This window comes from Arvicola amphibius, chromosome 1 (genome assembly GCF_903992535.2).
Source record: "Arvicola amphibius chromosome 1, mArvAmp1.2, whole genome shotgun sequence".
Classification (NCBI taxonomy): domain Eukaryota; kingdom Metazoa; phylum Chordata; class Mammalia; order Rodentia; family Cricetidae; genus Arvicola; species Arvicola amphibius.
This window is the reverse complement of record NC_052047.1, coordinates 11,431,931-11,446,440: the sequence shown is the minus strand read 5'-3', so window position 1 is coordinate 11,446,440 and position 14,510 is coordinate 11,431,931. Positions and strand designations below refer to the sequence as shown.

Below are 14,510 nucleotides of genomic sequence, written 5' to 3'. Positions count from 1 at the left end.
ATGAAAGCACTGATCGTAACCTGCGTGCTAACTGTAAGCCACGGTCTGTCCTCTAATAGTCAAGATCCAGGCTGTTGTTGCTGGGATCATCACAGAAACAGGGGAGTGTCTGAAATTAAAAGGAAGCCTAGAAAAATATTCCTTTGGCACCGCAGAAGATCACTCTGGGCCCATGCCTTAAAGACCTTTTGCCTTTGTGTTGAATCTCGGTTGGAAGTTTCCTAGTGACGGTAGTATGTCATTCACGTGTGGAAAAGCATGTGCACTGAATGACTTTAGGGGCAGTAATTTGCTCCTTAGTTTACGTTTCCCAAATTCCAGTAATATATTTATCCTTTTATCTACCATCTAACTTTCTGTGTGTACATGTCATGTGTGTGTGCTTAGGTGTGTGTAAATGTACATACACACGTAGCTGTGGAGGCCAGCGGTAAATATCACGTGTCTTCCTCGCTTGCTGTCCATCTTCTTAGTGGAACAGTCTTTCCATCTGACCCTGGGAATCACCTAGGCTTGCTGGCCAACCAGCCCCAGGGGTTCTTTCTATCTCTGTCTCCCCGACACTGGCCTTACAGATGCGTGCTTACATGGGTGCTGGGGAGTCAAAGCTTTTATTGCAAATGCTGAACCATCTGGCTCCAGACCTGTCCATTTCTTGAGTAACTTGACAGCGGCAATGCAGCAAGAACGGCTCAGGAGCCAGTGCTCCTGAATGATAAAGACTCCCGCTCACGGGCAAGGGGCGGGGTTGGTGGACCTGGACATCCTGTCACCCAGAAGTTGCTGTCTATACTCATGAGTCTCTTCCTCCCCAGGTATCATTGAGCACAGGGACCGACCTCACTCTCCCATCCGGCAATTCACTCAGGAAGATATTAACCAGGGCAAAATCATGTACCGTCCTCCCGCTGCGGCCCCCCACCTCCAGGAGATCATGGCCTACTCCTTTGTCGGTAATATGCTTTCTTTCTCTGCCTTGAGGCACCCAAGTCTTTCTTCATCTTCATGGCCAGTTCTCCTTCTCTTTCAAAAAACTTATATACAGTTTGCTGACACTCTTTTCTTCCTACTTAACATAACTTGGGGCCTATCGGCCTGTCTGTGACTTGGCTCAGGTCTGTCTTCTTGTCTTCTTTCATTGCTAATTTCCACCGTAGGTGTACTTTCAGCCAACTTTGATTTAGTGGCTCAGGTATGTCAGTCTCTGGTTGAGGGGTTGGAGATACAGTAGAAAGCAAAACGAGTCATTGACCCTGCTCTAGGACTGAGGAGGGGCTCTGTATAGAAATACTAAGTAAATAATCACAGTAGTGAATATTTAGTTGCAGATTTGAGATGAGATGCTCTGGGAAAAGGAGGAAGTGTTCAGCGATAAAATCAAACCCAAGGCTGATCCAGACTGAGAAGTTAAGAGGTGGCTGTCCAGGTAGCTATTGGCAAAGTGGGACTAAAATAGCTAAGTGCATGAGGGCATGCACGGAGAGGATTCTGGGAGGAAGACAGTATGCCTCCCATGAGGACTTGGGGAAAAGAAAATGTAACATTCTAGGGATTGCAAAAGAGGCAGTGATATTCCTGTGATGTCCAGAATGTAGCAGAGCAGGCAGGCCGAGTAAGCCAGAGTTTACACTCCACAGGAGCTCCTAAAGAGCTGCATGTTTAACCCAAGGCCGCGAGGAATCCCGGGGAAGTCGCAGCTGCAGGGAATGTTTTTCATGAGGACTCTTTCTCAACAGTAACTTAAGCAAACTTGAGAAAGGCCCCAGGCCAGGACACTGAGTCCCTGTGGACTGCGGTTCCTCAGGGGAGATCCATGCATGCATGGAGAATGCGGGTGATCTAGAACGCTGAGTCCACTGTGGACTGCGGTTCCTCAGGGGAGATCCATGCATGCATGGAGAATGTGGGTGATCTTCTGGAATGCTGAGTCCCCTGTGGACTGCAGTTTCTCAAGGGAAATCCATGCATGCATGGAGAATGCGGGTGATCTTCCAGCTTGACCTCCAGGATTTGACAGAAGATGGTTTAAAAAGTTTTATTTTAAAAGCTTGAGTAGAAAAGCAAACTGATGAAACTTTTGTTCATTTATTAAAGCCAGTGCACAACCTTCCTCTGCAGCAGACTAGCCTAACACTGCCCGCCATCCTTCCTCTCTCCTTCCAGTGTAGCAGACCAGCCTTAACACTGCCGGCCATCCCTCCCTCCCTTCCTCCACAGCAGCAGACTAGCCTTAATGCTGCCTTCCTCTTCCTCCCTTGAACCTGTAGTTAGCACAGCTAGGAAGTAGTAGTTGTGATTCCCCACTCCCATGTTCTGTGCCTTGTGTGATTCTGAAAATCTTGGTGTGCGTTTATTATAATATTTAAGCTATGTGTATTATGCAACTTTATAAATAGGTGTTACATTTATATCATAAATTTATTCAAACAAAGCAGCTGGTTATTTCTCTTAGGAAACTGAATATGTTTTAAATAATTATAAGGTTTCTTTTTTATTATGGTAAGTAAACACAAACTGATATTTGTCATTATTTAGTATGAATTCAATTGTCCAGAAAGTGATTAACTCCTCAATTAGATTGAAAATCCCTAAGGGCAGGAAGAGGCCCCTTCTCTGAGGAGTACCCTCAGTATTTAGTAACTGGTTAACTAATAGCCCATGAAAGTAAGCATGGTTCTCTAGCCCCTACTTTACAGGAAGCTTGGGTAGTACTGAGATTAGAGAAAAAAGAAACCATGTCAGCTGTGCTTAGAGTAATTTCCAGGTCTGCTAGACTTGTCTTAGTTCCACGAGTTGCTTTGGAGGGAGCAGAACCACGTCCTGTCTAACCATGGGATAAATGCCTCGAGATAAATCTCTCACTGCCACAGTGTGTAAATCAGTGTCCCAGACGGCACTCCGTTCTACAGCGAAACTGACCCCCCATTCACTGTCAATGTTATATATCGCCCACATTCACCAGTTTTATAGGGGTTCGTGCACTGATAAAATAGGATCTGAATGAATGTATTATAAGTCACCCTAGCCGCTGTGGCACCAAATCATTCCAGTATGAGTGTCCTTTTTATACTTAAAATTAATGCTAGCATCATTAAGTCCAACATTCCATGAGCAGAGGACCTCCTGACCGCTCCTTAAACCAGATCAATTTCGATTTAAACACTGTTTACTCCCTAATTGCTACTCTATATTTTGTGCCTTCCCTGTCTCTCTCTAATCCCAAAATGTTCAATACACTGATTTTCCTCTCTTGCTCTTTTAGGTCTTCCAGAATCAGTGAAATTTTACTTCACAGGTAAAGACTTTAATCTCAGTTTTATTGGAAACTGAAATATATTCTTCCCCTTTTGTTTCCTAGAAGTTATGTTATCTTACCTATTAAGAATGCTCAATATTAATGTTATTTGAACTCTAGTGGAACTTGTCTATTTATTGAAACGAGACAATAGTAGTTAAGGTCTTAAAGTTGGCGTCCCACAAACTGGAGTTCAGCCGCTCTGGGAAGGTTTCCTAATACCCTTGTACATGGAAATTTATCCATGATGGATCACCATCATGATAAGTGTTCAGCTCCCAGGACAGCTGGCATGTGAGCGTCCATGTGTCACGCCCAGCTAACGTGTAGTAGTTCTGTGCAGTCTTGAATAGCGCCATGTATTAAATGCCTTGCTTCTGGAGAGAAAAGTCTTTGGACCCAGAGCATGAAATAAAATGCTTCTAGAAGCATTTCTTTTTCAAGTCAATTTGCAACACTTGTCATCTTAGGAGTTACCTGGTAGGAGATGGTTATTGTTTCCAGCATTTCAAGCTAACAATCCTGCAGGGCTCATGTACTCTGGGAAAGGGCAGAGTAGTGTTTAATCCAAGTTCCTGACTTGCAATATGGGATGGTTTTGTGTTCTGAAATCTAAGGGGTTAGGTCATGAAAAGCAAAGGATGTACCGTGCCCCATCCTTTTCACCAGAAGGCTTGAGAGTCAACAGTTGACTTGCCCAGGACCTACGCTAAATCATCCTTAAGCTTCCATAAGGCTAAAAGAATGGACCTTGGGCTGACTTTAAACTGTCTTGTTTCCAGCCCAAGATTCCTGTCTTTTGTGGGAAGGGTCTGTTTTTGGAGAGATGCTTTTATAATCTAGTAGGAAGGCAGCCTCCTCTTTTGAAAGGAGATTTGTGGCAGAATTTTGAACTGGACAGACAGATCATGAACTAAAGCAGTGACCAACCCAAACTTTGACCTTAAACCGAAGAATGAGGGTGAACAGCTCACTGTGGTGCATCTGCTAACTCCAGAAAGCTAGTCAGTGGTCCTGTCTTGGCGGGCCTTACGATATGCACAGGCCCTCTGCAGAGCGGTTCTAGGCAAGAAACACATGTCAGGCAAATGGGGCCCACAGGAAGCGTTTAACCCAAATAAGCAGTGTGACTGTTTTTCGGAGAAATCAGAACTACTCCTTAAGAGAGGGAAGATGTGAAATTCTTCATATTTTTATTGGCAGTTTTTTGCATTTGCTTTTGAAACACTGCAACCATGTGACATGATTTCTAATTATATAATACTCTCTGGTAGATAGCTCCCTGCCCCCAAGGAGGCAAGGATGTGTTTGATCGCAGTGAACAGCTGTGTGATCGGGCCAGAGCTCTTGTAGTCTTAGACTTTGCTGTCTTTCACTATGTAGGGTTGTTGAAATCTCCCTGAGCCTTTTCTCTTTCAAAGTAAAACCAATGGAAGTAATAGCAAATATAACTGTAGTTTCACAATTATTTCTCTCTCTCTCTCTCTTTTTTTTTTAACACAAGGTTTCTATTGTACACTCTAGGGACCTCAAGAGAGTACTGAGTCCACTGAAATTGTCAAAAGATTGTATATGTGTCCACAAGCCTTTAAAGTCAAGACTCTCCCTGTCTCTATCTTTGATCATCCAAAGAGAAGGAGATTAAACATACACAAAGAAACAGTGCCAGCGTTTTTGACACCACTAAAATGACCAGGGCCACAAAACCTTCATTCATGTGAAGGGGCGGTTTGGGCCTTCGGGCCTTCCTATGATAGACGTGAATGGTGTCTTCTCTTGTAAAGCTGCAGTCATTTAGATCTGTCTCCAGGACAAGGCAGACCTAAAGCAACCCTAGTCATTATCCCTGAACCATGCTTTACATCGTTTTAGAGGTCACATTCCTGCCAACGTGCTGACATGTCCAGAAGACAGAGAAAGAAACCTGTTTCCTGTAACCACACCATCTGCAAGTAAAACAGCTAACTACCATTTTCTCAGTAGCCATGGTAGATAGCACACTGATGTTTCCTGTACCCACCACTCCTGGGTTTAGAGAGGGGATGGAGGGAGTTACAGAAAACCCAGAAAGGCGAGTCAAGGGTTAGACATTTCTGCTCTCATTTCCTGTGGAAGACGAGGATCCTCTTGGATGGAGTTAAGCCAGGGAAACAGAAGATAAGGTCACTGTTTTGCAGTGGTGTCTCCTATTTATGGCCATGGACGTAGCAACAGGGCAAAAATGCATCTGCTTACTTGTGCACAAACGCTGCGAGAGACAGGGACAGATGTCTGTCCTTCAAAAGACAGTCACTTCCTAAAAAGAGTGCTTAAAAGAAAGTAATGTAGGGATGACGTATTCATTCAGAGAACCTTTCCATAAATAAAAGTCTTGGCCGGTACCACTTGGGAACTTTAACCCTAGCACTTGGGAGGTTGAGACCAGGAATTCAAGGTCATACCTGGCTGTAGGGTGATTTGGAGGCCACAGTGAGCTATGTGAGATCCTGCAGGGCACTTTCTGTTGTTTGTTTTTCAAGTGCTTATTTTACATTGTTTCCCACCAACGAGCCTCAAAATCACCCTTTGAGAATACCTTCTTAAAATAACTTTGTCAAAAAAAATTTATTTAAATAAATCGAAATTTATAACCTTTTAGGAAACAAAAAAAAATAGCTTTGCCCTTGTGAACTCCCATCCTTTGTCTTATCCAGAGAAAATGCCTTGGTAGATTTGCTCATCATTGTTCCTTCTTCCGACTTTCAAGCATCTCAACAAATTGCTATTTGTGGAAATAGGGTAAAGGTGACCAGACTGTACGCTGATTTACATTTGCACGTGTGTGCTCAGTCACGTGAGTGTATGTGTGTGTCTTTACTTCTGCCAGTTTCTGATGGACAGCACACGAGCCCAGAGACCGCCCTCACCGTTCACTTACTTGGCTCTGATCATCAACCGCCAGCATTTCAGGTCAGGGCTCCGCTGCTGGAGGTTAGCCCTGGAGGCCGTACCTCTCTAGGTAAGAACTAGGGTCTGGGAGAAGCCTGGAAACCAAACTGTGTTGCAGCAACTGTGTGAACTTCTTGACAGCTGCCCAGAGCAGTGGCCTTCTCTTCCAGAAGTGTGCTCAAGCCCACGGTATCCACCCTCCTGCCCATTCCTCTGCAAATCAAAGCAGTACTGAGAGCAGAGAGGAGGAAACAGACCCTTCAGAGCCCAGCCTTGTGTGGAATTCTACCCAGAATTTATTTCCCAGCCTCCTCGAGTTTGATTTGTTATCCTTGCTACAATATAAAGTAACAGAGCTGAGAAGAGAGAGAGCAGGTTTCAGCGACTGCTTCTGGTTTCTGTTTAAAAACTGATGGATCGCAGTGACCTTCAGGAGTGTGAGGAGCTGCCTGTCCCTCTCGTGCATGTTTTTATTTATTTCTAAGTGCGCTTATTCTTTTACGGTTTGTTTATTCTTTTACCAAGGGCATTCAGTTAGTGGTGTGTATTATGTGTACTCTGTGGATCCATGTGTGTTTTCTACACGTGGCTTTTGTCCTGAAGCTAATTATGCCAGTTGTACAATTTGACCAAAAGTTATTTGTAAGCAGCCGTATAAATGAGCCATAGAGATAACGTGAAAGTTGCTGCTTTCTTGATGGTTTTCTTGACGGCTGGAGCAGCCGTCATGAAACCAGCGCTCTCCGTAGGTTTAGGAAAATCAGAGAAGTCAGATGAACAGAGAGACCAGTTCATGGGCTGTTTCCGAAAGACGCTGCTTAGGACAGACCTACGGATGGCCGTTTGTGCTTGCCTTCATTTGTACGGGAGAAGAGAATATTCTCAATTCTGAGCTACCCGCTCAGAAGGGAACTTTTGAAAGAACCTGCTTGCAGCTGGCGGATTGGCCGTGTTCATCTTCACTTATATTGTGCTCACTGTAACTGCGCCCTGCTCTATGGTTGACAAGCACTCGCCACTGGCTCCGCAGCCTGCCCTCTGGTTTTAATCTAGGGAGGGCACACAGTTGTCAGTTGTCACTGTAGCCGGCCTCTCTCTCTCCTCCTGCAGGCCTGCAGTTGGTGGCGACAGATGCTCAGGTGATACCAGAAGAGCTCTTCTTCCAGCTGCAGAAGCCTCCACAGCATGGCTCGCTCCTCAAGTCCACGGCAGAGTCCTCGGGGCCCATGGCTGCAGGTAGATGCGTTTTCCATATCTGGCCTGCTTGGGGATATTTTTTAACCTCTACGATTAGTTTTGTGTGACTTAGAAATGAAGTGAAATGCCTGTGGGGATAAAGCAGGAGGAAAGATATTCTTGACCTAGGCATCCTCTGCCCCCACCCCTTCTGAAATCTGGGAAGCTCATTGCTTCAGCCTGTGAGTGAGATGGGCTAGTGAGCTTCCACTTCACGTGGATTATTTCACAAAGGGTAATATGGGGTCTCTTAATTTCATATGTGAAATTACCGGTAGTGTTAACTTTGTGTTAGAAAAAGGATATACTTTAAAGTGATATTTGAACTGTGTAACAGTGTAGCGGGGCAGTCAGCTTTCCTAAAATGGTGTTTATTGCACTTTCTCTGGTTATAAATGCTACACAATGGGGCCAAACAGTTGGCTCAGCAGTTAAGAGCACTTGCTGCTCTTTCAGAGCACCCGGGGTTCAGTTCCCAGCAGCCACATGGTGGCCCACAGCCTTCTCTAACTCCAACTCTAGAAGACCCAAAGCACTCTCTGACACACCAGTACCAGGCACACCCATGGTGCACACCCACATCCACAGGCAAAACATTCGTGCACCCAAAACAAATCTAAAATAATTTTAAAGACATTTGATCCCATAGGGAGTATAGAAAAGCACACAAAAAACCCAAATCTCTGTCTTTTATTTAAACAGTGAGCCCTTACATAACAAAGTGAATATTCTCCCTTCTAAAGTGGTTATCCAGGAATGCCGTATCTCACTTCCATAATCTGTGCTTTCTCAAATACTTGAGATGCCTGCTTTTCAGAGATTTAGTGATACGTACTTCTGAATTTCCCTGGTTGGGTAAATCTTTGCCCATTTGATGCAGATTAAAACTTTAATGCAGATTAAAGTTTTAAAGAACAAAGAATAGGCCCTTAGGGGTCACAAAGGCAATCATCCTAGGGCTATGATGAAGGAAGCATCCTTAGGACAGGAGGTGTGCACAGCAGCCTTTATCCTGTTTCCTCAGTGTTGTGTGTAACCAGCACTTCCTTGTCCTGTTTCCAGTGTCACACTTAACCTGCACTTATGATTGGCAAGTGACATCTGGAGGCATTAGTAAAGAGTTAATACCTGTTTTTAGGTGCAGGATCTACGAATGTTCGTGAAGTCATGCACTTAGGGCATAGAAGGTAAATATAGAGATCAAGGAAGTCCCTCAGTCTCAGCACTAAATCCATTAGTCTCAGCTAATCATTGTCATAGCAAGGAAGCTCCAAAAGTTACAGCTGGGAGAACATCCCAGAAGACAATTTCCTCAGCTGTGTTCTGTGTAATCACGGTAGCCCATGACTAGAGACATGATTTATTAAAGAAAAAAAAGTTCCATGGCTCAAAAACTTTGAGTAACTTTGATATTATGGATTAAATTTTCTAAAATTACAATCAAATTTACAATTTAAGATGTAAATTTGGATTGCATTTAATTCCATTTTGTACGGACCTCTGTGACCCTAAAACTTCCCATCTTATCTGTTTTATCTGTTATGATGATGCTATGGGTTAGTACCCTGAGCTATGCAGCTTGCACTTTAAGCATCAAGGAACAGCTCCCACCCCACACCAGTGTTCAAAATGAGGGCCCTGGACTTGCTAAACAACTGACCAATAACTGAACTCTCGATTGTATTTTCACATTTTAATTTTAAAAAAATTAAATGCACAAATTAAATCAGTGCCTCTGGTGGCTCAAAGAGTGCTGGCTCTTTTCTTAAGTCTTCAAGTAATGTTCAGTGCCCTGATTAGATTCAGAGGGCAGTCAAGAAGAATATAAGCATGTTCTATGTTTTTCTAGACCTGGGAGCGATGACTGTTCTCCCAGAGCCCGATTTTAACTCACAATGATTTAGAGCCTTAAAAAACAAAATATACCAGGGCTATCCCCCAGAGAGATTAGCTACCTTATTAAACAGCCTCTCACCCTGAGAAGTGTGGAAGGACAAGCTAACCCACCCAATCTCTAGAGGGAATGCCAAGTTGGGTGGGCGGTTGAACTATGTAGCTTTCGAGTCCCAGAGTATATGATGCTGCAAGCACTTTGAAATCGGGAGAGCAAAGGGGCTGACTGAATAGGAAGCGCTATTCCCAGAAGTCACTGTCTTTACACGTTGGCTTTGTTTTCTTCTTGGAAGGTGACACCTTCACGTATGGCGAGGTTGAGAGAAATGCCCTGCAGTATATACATGATGGGTCCTCTGCCTGGGAGGACAGCATGGAGATCTCAGTCACGGATGGCCTGACTGTGACAACTTCCGAAGTAAAAGTGGAGGTGTCCCTTTCAGAGAACCGAGGGCCTCGGCTGGCCCCTGGTTCCTCCCTGAGCATGACTGTTGCCAGTCAACGGACGGCCATAATCACCAGGGCAAACCTTGCCTATGTGGTGAGTTCTGACATTTACTTTCTTGCTCTCTATACTTCTGACTGGGCACCCAGCAAGCTGCCCCATGGCTGGGTACTCAAGACAGCAGGCATATGGAGTGTAAAAGTCTCTTCTCTTAGCATCCCTGCTATATTCTCTTTGGAGTCGTTCTATACATTCTGGCCTCGCCCAGTGTCCCAGCAGTAGACAAGTGAATGCGCATCTCTGATGGGGGCTGGGGAGATGGCTCAGTGGGTAATGTGCTTGCAACACAAGTGTGAAGACTGGAACTCAGATCTTCAGGACCCGTGTAAGAGCCGTGTGGGCCCAGCAGCCAGCCTGGGGTCTCAGCTGCAAGGAGAGAAAGGAGCTCCTAGATTAGCTGAATCAGCAAGGTTGGTCTAGCAAGAGACCTTGCCTCAAATGATCAAGAAAGACACCAGGCATCATATCTGGCCTCCACATGTTTGTGTACACACATGTGAACATACATACACATGCATCTACACCACAGACACACACACAAAAAGAAGGAAAAACTTAGGATGAAAATACTGGGACACCCAAGGGCTTTTGATTGTCAACATGCAGCAACTCCCTTGACATAAAAGCTCCAGGTCCATTGTTTTCAGTGTGGAGGGCAAAAGGTCTACTGGGAAATTTAGGAAAAGAATAGCTGCCTGGTCAGCAATGAAGAAGCAAGCCCCGCACGCCCACCCTTTGGTGGTGCCTCTCTCTGTAGATTTCCTAGACCAGCCTTGCGGCCTGATAGCCACGCCCTGCCCTAAGACAAGGAGAGCGGTTGAGGAGAAGGGGAGAACCAAGGACGCTGGGGATTTCCCCTGTGTCTGGCTCAAGCTTGATTAAGTGATCTTGGTAATTAAACTCATCTGCTTTCTTTGATTCTGCATCTGGGGCAAAGGATAATGAGGATAATTAATTTTATTTTGCAGTTACATATGTTGTAAAGAGATGACTACTGTCTATATAAACATGATGATTAGTTGTTATGCTTAGAAAGGAAGGATAATTATTTGAATGGTAATCATTCTTAGTATTGAATTTTTCCTTCACTGGCCTCAAAATTATAGTGAACAGCCTATCCCTCATTTTTAAACACTATATGGTTTCAGTTATTCTTTTTCCTGGGCAGTGGTGGCACATGCTTTTAATCCCAGCACTCGGGAGGCAGAGTCAGTCAGATCTCTGTGAGTTCAAGGCCAGCCTGGTTTGCAATGTGATTTTTCAGGTCAGCCATGACTACACAGAGAAACCTGTCTTGAGAAACAAAACAACAACAAAAGAGTTATTCTTTTCTGAGCTGAAGAATCTCACTGTAAGGTTCAGTTCCAAACAGTAGGCCCTGGATGAGGTCCTGCACACTGTTTCCTCCTTTAAATCGTCTTTTCCTAATAGATGTGAAACCGAGCACCACTTGATTCCCCTTGTGGGTGCGCTGTGGTTTCAGCAAAGTTCCGACGGTGTTTAATTGGCCGATTATTTTTCATCCTATGTTATGGTCCTTTGATCCTGGGAAAGTCATGAATTTGTAAAAATGTATGAATTCGGATTTAATCGATAGATCATCAGGCTTGAAAAATGTTTGACAGACCGAAATAGCTCTCCAGAAGCAGCGCCTGCCCATTAACCACACATCATGAGCTGTACATCAGAATGGGAGCTCTTTGGCAACTGAACGTATATTTTCAAAAATTGATTGAATGTGAATTTACCCACCAGAGCAGAAAGATTTCAGGGAACTCTCTAGGCTGCTAAAAGTACAGACACTGGTAGGCTACATACAGCTATTCCCTGGGTTGTACAGTATGGAAAAAAATTTCCTGAAATACTGAAGATTTTGGTAATGGAAAAGTTATTTAGAATGGCGGTCATAAGTGGACAGAGTACAGAGAGAAGAGCAGCTGAGTCTCCTCATTGGGGTGTGGGCACCAGGAGGGAGATGAGAGGGTGGTGGAATATGCCCAAGGCAAAGTGGGACCCGGCATGGTTACTTTCTAAGGCGACTTTATTGTTTAATCTTAGGCAGGGTCTCAGGACTTCATACATGCTAGTCAAGCACTCCGCCAAATAAACCACACACACACAGAGAGAGAGAGAGAGACAGAGACAGACAGACAGAGAGAGAGAGAGAGAGAGAGAGAGAGAGAGAGAGAGAGAGAGAGAGAGAGAGAGAGAGAGAGGTATGGGTTCTGGAGTTTGAACTGATGTTTTAATTCCATCTTGCCTCTCTAAATCGAGTGGCCATTGGCAAGTTGTTTAAACACTTTTGCCTTACTTTTCTTGTTGGTAATATGAGAAGTGCAAGCTTAACATTATAATGCGGATAGCATTTCTATGTGCTGTCCAAAACTGAAATAATTCAAAATAGGATATGTTAATCTTAATACATATCATGTAGCTGGGAATCAATTTTAACAAAATACATGTTACTTCCAGGGAAAATAGAAGTCATAACCAACAATGTAGAAAAACCAAATGAATTTTCTGAAAAAGAAATAGAAGAGGAGGAAACAGGGAAGGAGGGGGAGTCAACCGTGGTGGCCCATACCTCTGATCTCAGCACTTAGAATTTTCACAAGGAGAATAGAAGGCTCTCACATTTGAAGTCAGCCTGTGCTACATTAAAAAAAAAAAGTGTTTCTAAAATATAAAAAGAAAGAAATTTAAACAAATCTCCAAACACCTAGAATATTCGATCTAGTAATATATCAGGCCATATTTAAACATTGAAACTGGGAATGGTGGTGCACACCTTTGTTCCTGGCCCTTGCAAGGTGTAGACAGAGTTTGAGGCCAGCCTGGTCTACAGAGCATGGTACAGGACAGGTAGGGCTACTCGGACAAACCCTGCCTTGAAAAACCAAATTAATAGTAATAAAGGAAGACAAAAACAAAATTAAGACTGACTAAAGGGTCCAAGGGCAGGATAAAAGAAGTGTGTGTAAGTTAATTGTGTGTGTGTTCCTGTGTGTTCGGATGCATGTGTAGGTCTGTGTGAGCATGTGGGTTTCGCTCATTTTATTTGACACAGTGTCTCTCACTCACCTAGGACTCTCCGAGTCGACTGGGCTGACTGGCCAGTGAGCCTCAGGGCTCCTCCTGCAGACCTCTTCAGCACTGAGATTATAAGCATGTGCCACCAAATCTAGCTTTCTCTAATGTAGGTTCTAAGTATCAAACTCAGGTCCTTATGGTTACATAGCAAGCACTTTCCCGACTAAACTATCTTCCGAACCCTTAAACTAATCATTATCTAATTCTCATGGATACATATGAGCTAAATATTTATATTCACTGTGGCTACGTATCACATGTCAATTTCTTTAGAATGAATAAGAAGAATAAAATAAAAATATAAATTCATCCAAAGTGAACATGAAGGTCATTGAACAGGGAAATTACATGGGAAGAGGATCTGTTTTCTTAGGCATTTTGATGAACTCATTTTCTCTTGGCTGGCCTAATACAGTGATTTTTTTAAAAAAAATTATGACAAGGTATTTTCAGAAGAAGATAACAATAGCTGATTTCTCACTTTTGAAACTGAGAAAGTTTTTGAAAATTGGAGTATAATAAGATAATACCTGGCCCAGAGTAAGCATCTCTTTGCCGGATTTGCCAGTGTTTGAGACAGACGCTTTTTATCCTCACTAAGAATCAGGTACCCTATCCTTGTCATTCCCACATTTCAGAAGAGGGCACCAGAAAATTCTGCACAGTCCTTTGAAGGCCTGTCTCAGTGAGAACTCACAGGAATAGTAGGCGGTAACTTTTTGGAGTCCAGTGTTTTCCGTTTGACCCCCCCCCACACACACACACACACGGAGAAAGGAGAAAACAGTAAGATTATACATTTAGAAGTTTTCTGAAGTCTGGCTGCCTCTGTATGTTCCTGTTCCCTTCTGGGCCAGTGTCAGGTAGCTGAGGCAGTTCTGAGATCTTTCACTGTGGTTCTAACTGCTCATTGAAAGAAAGCTGCCCCCGGGACGGGCATGGCAAGGACCTGTACCTTCCTTGCCTGGCCTGCCTCTTACCAGTTCACATTTCCTTTCCATCCCTCACTAGCTGCACGGCGTAGCCAGGAAAACTTGCATTTGACAGTGAAGTTGATCATGTGGCATTTGTCTTCATTGTTGTTGCCGAAGAACAGAGTCCCCATCTTCATCTAAGTCCTCTAAAAGGCAGGTGGCCCAGGGAGACTCCAAATGACATCGCCTGCCTTCTAGACATTTCCAAAAAATATTCTTGAAGAAAGAGGAAATTGTTAATGAAGATATTCTATTATTGTCCGTGCAGACAAACAGAAAGCTGATCTTGTTTCTCAATAAGCCATCGAGGAGATGGAAATGTTCTTTATTAAGATTAAGTGTCCTAGGAAGCGAGGAGCCATTAATTCAGTCCTCGTCGAAGGAAATCCACAAGACCTCCTAAATTCTTTTGTTAATCCAAATTTTTGTCACATTGGTATTACTTGAAGTGAATCATTGGCTAAGCAGATTCTGTTTCCTAGAGTGACAAAACTCTAGAGTATAATATATACTATAATGGAATTTTGTATATTTCTAAACTGCAGTGTTCTTAGAAACTGCAGGGGAAGCCTTCTCCCGTGTTTATAGA

General features: G+C 43.7%; 1 protein-coding gene across 1 annotated transcript in view; it reads left to right on the top strand.

Annotated features, from left to right (window-relative positions):
- Fras1 (Fraser extracellular matrix complex subunit 1) overlaps window positions 1-14,510 on the top strand; it is a 403,170-nt gene that overhangs the window by 304,526 nt on the left and 84,134 nt on the right. Inside the window, exons 34-38 of the mRNA XM_038339383.1 lie at window positions 816-953; window positions 3,263-3,295; window positions 6,162-6,293; window positions 7,334-7,459; window positions 9,646-9,893. Coding sequence (XP_038195311.1) covers window positions 816-953; window positions 3,263-3,295; window positions 6,162-6,293; window positions 7,334-7,459; window positions 9,646-9,893 — 677 coding nt within the window. The remainder of the gene's footprint in view (window positions 1-815; window positions 954-3,262; window positions 3,296-6,161; window positions 6,294-7,333; window positions 7,460-9,645; window positions 9,894-14,510) is intronic.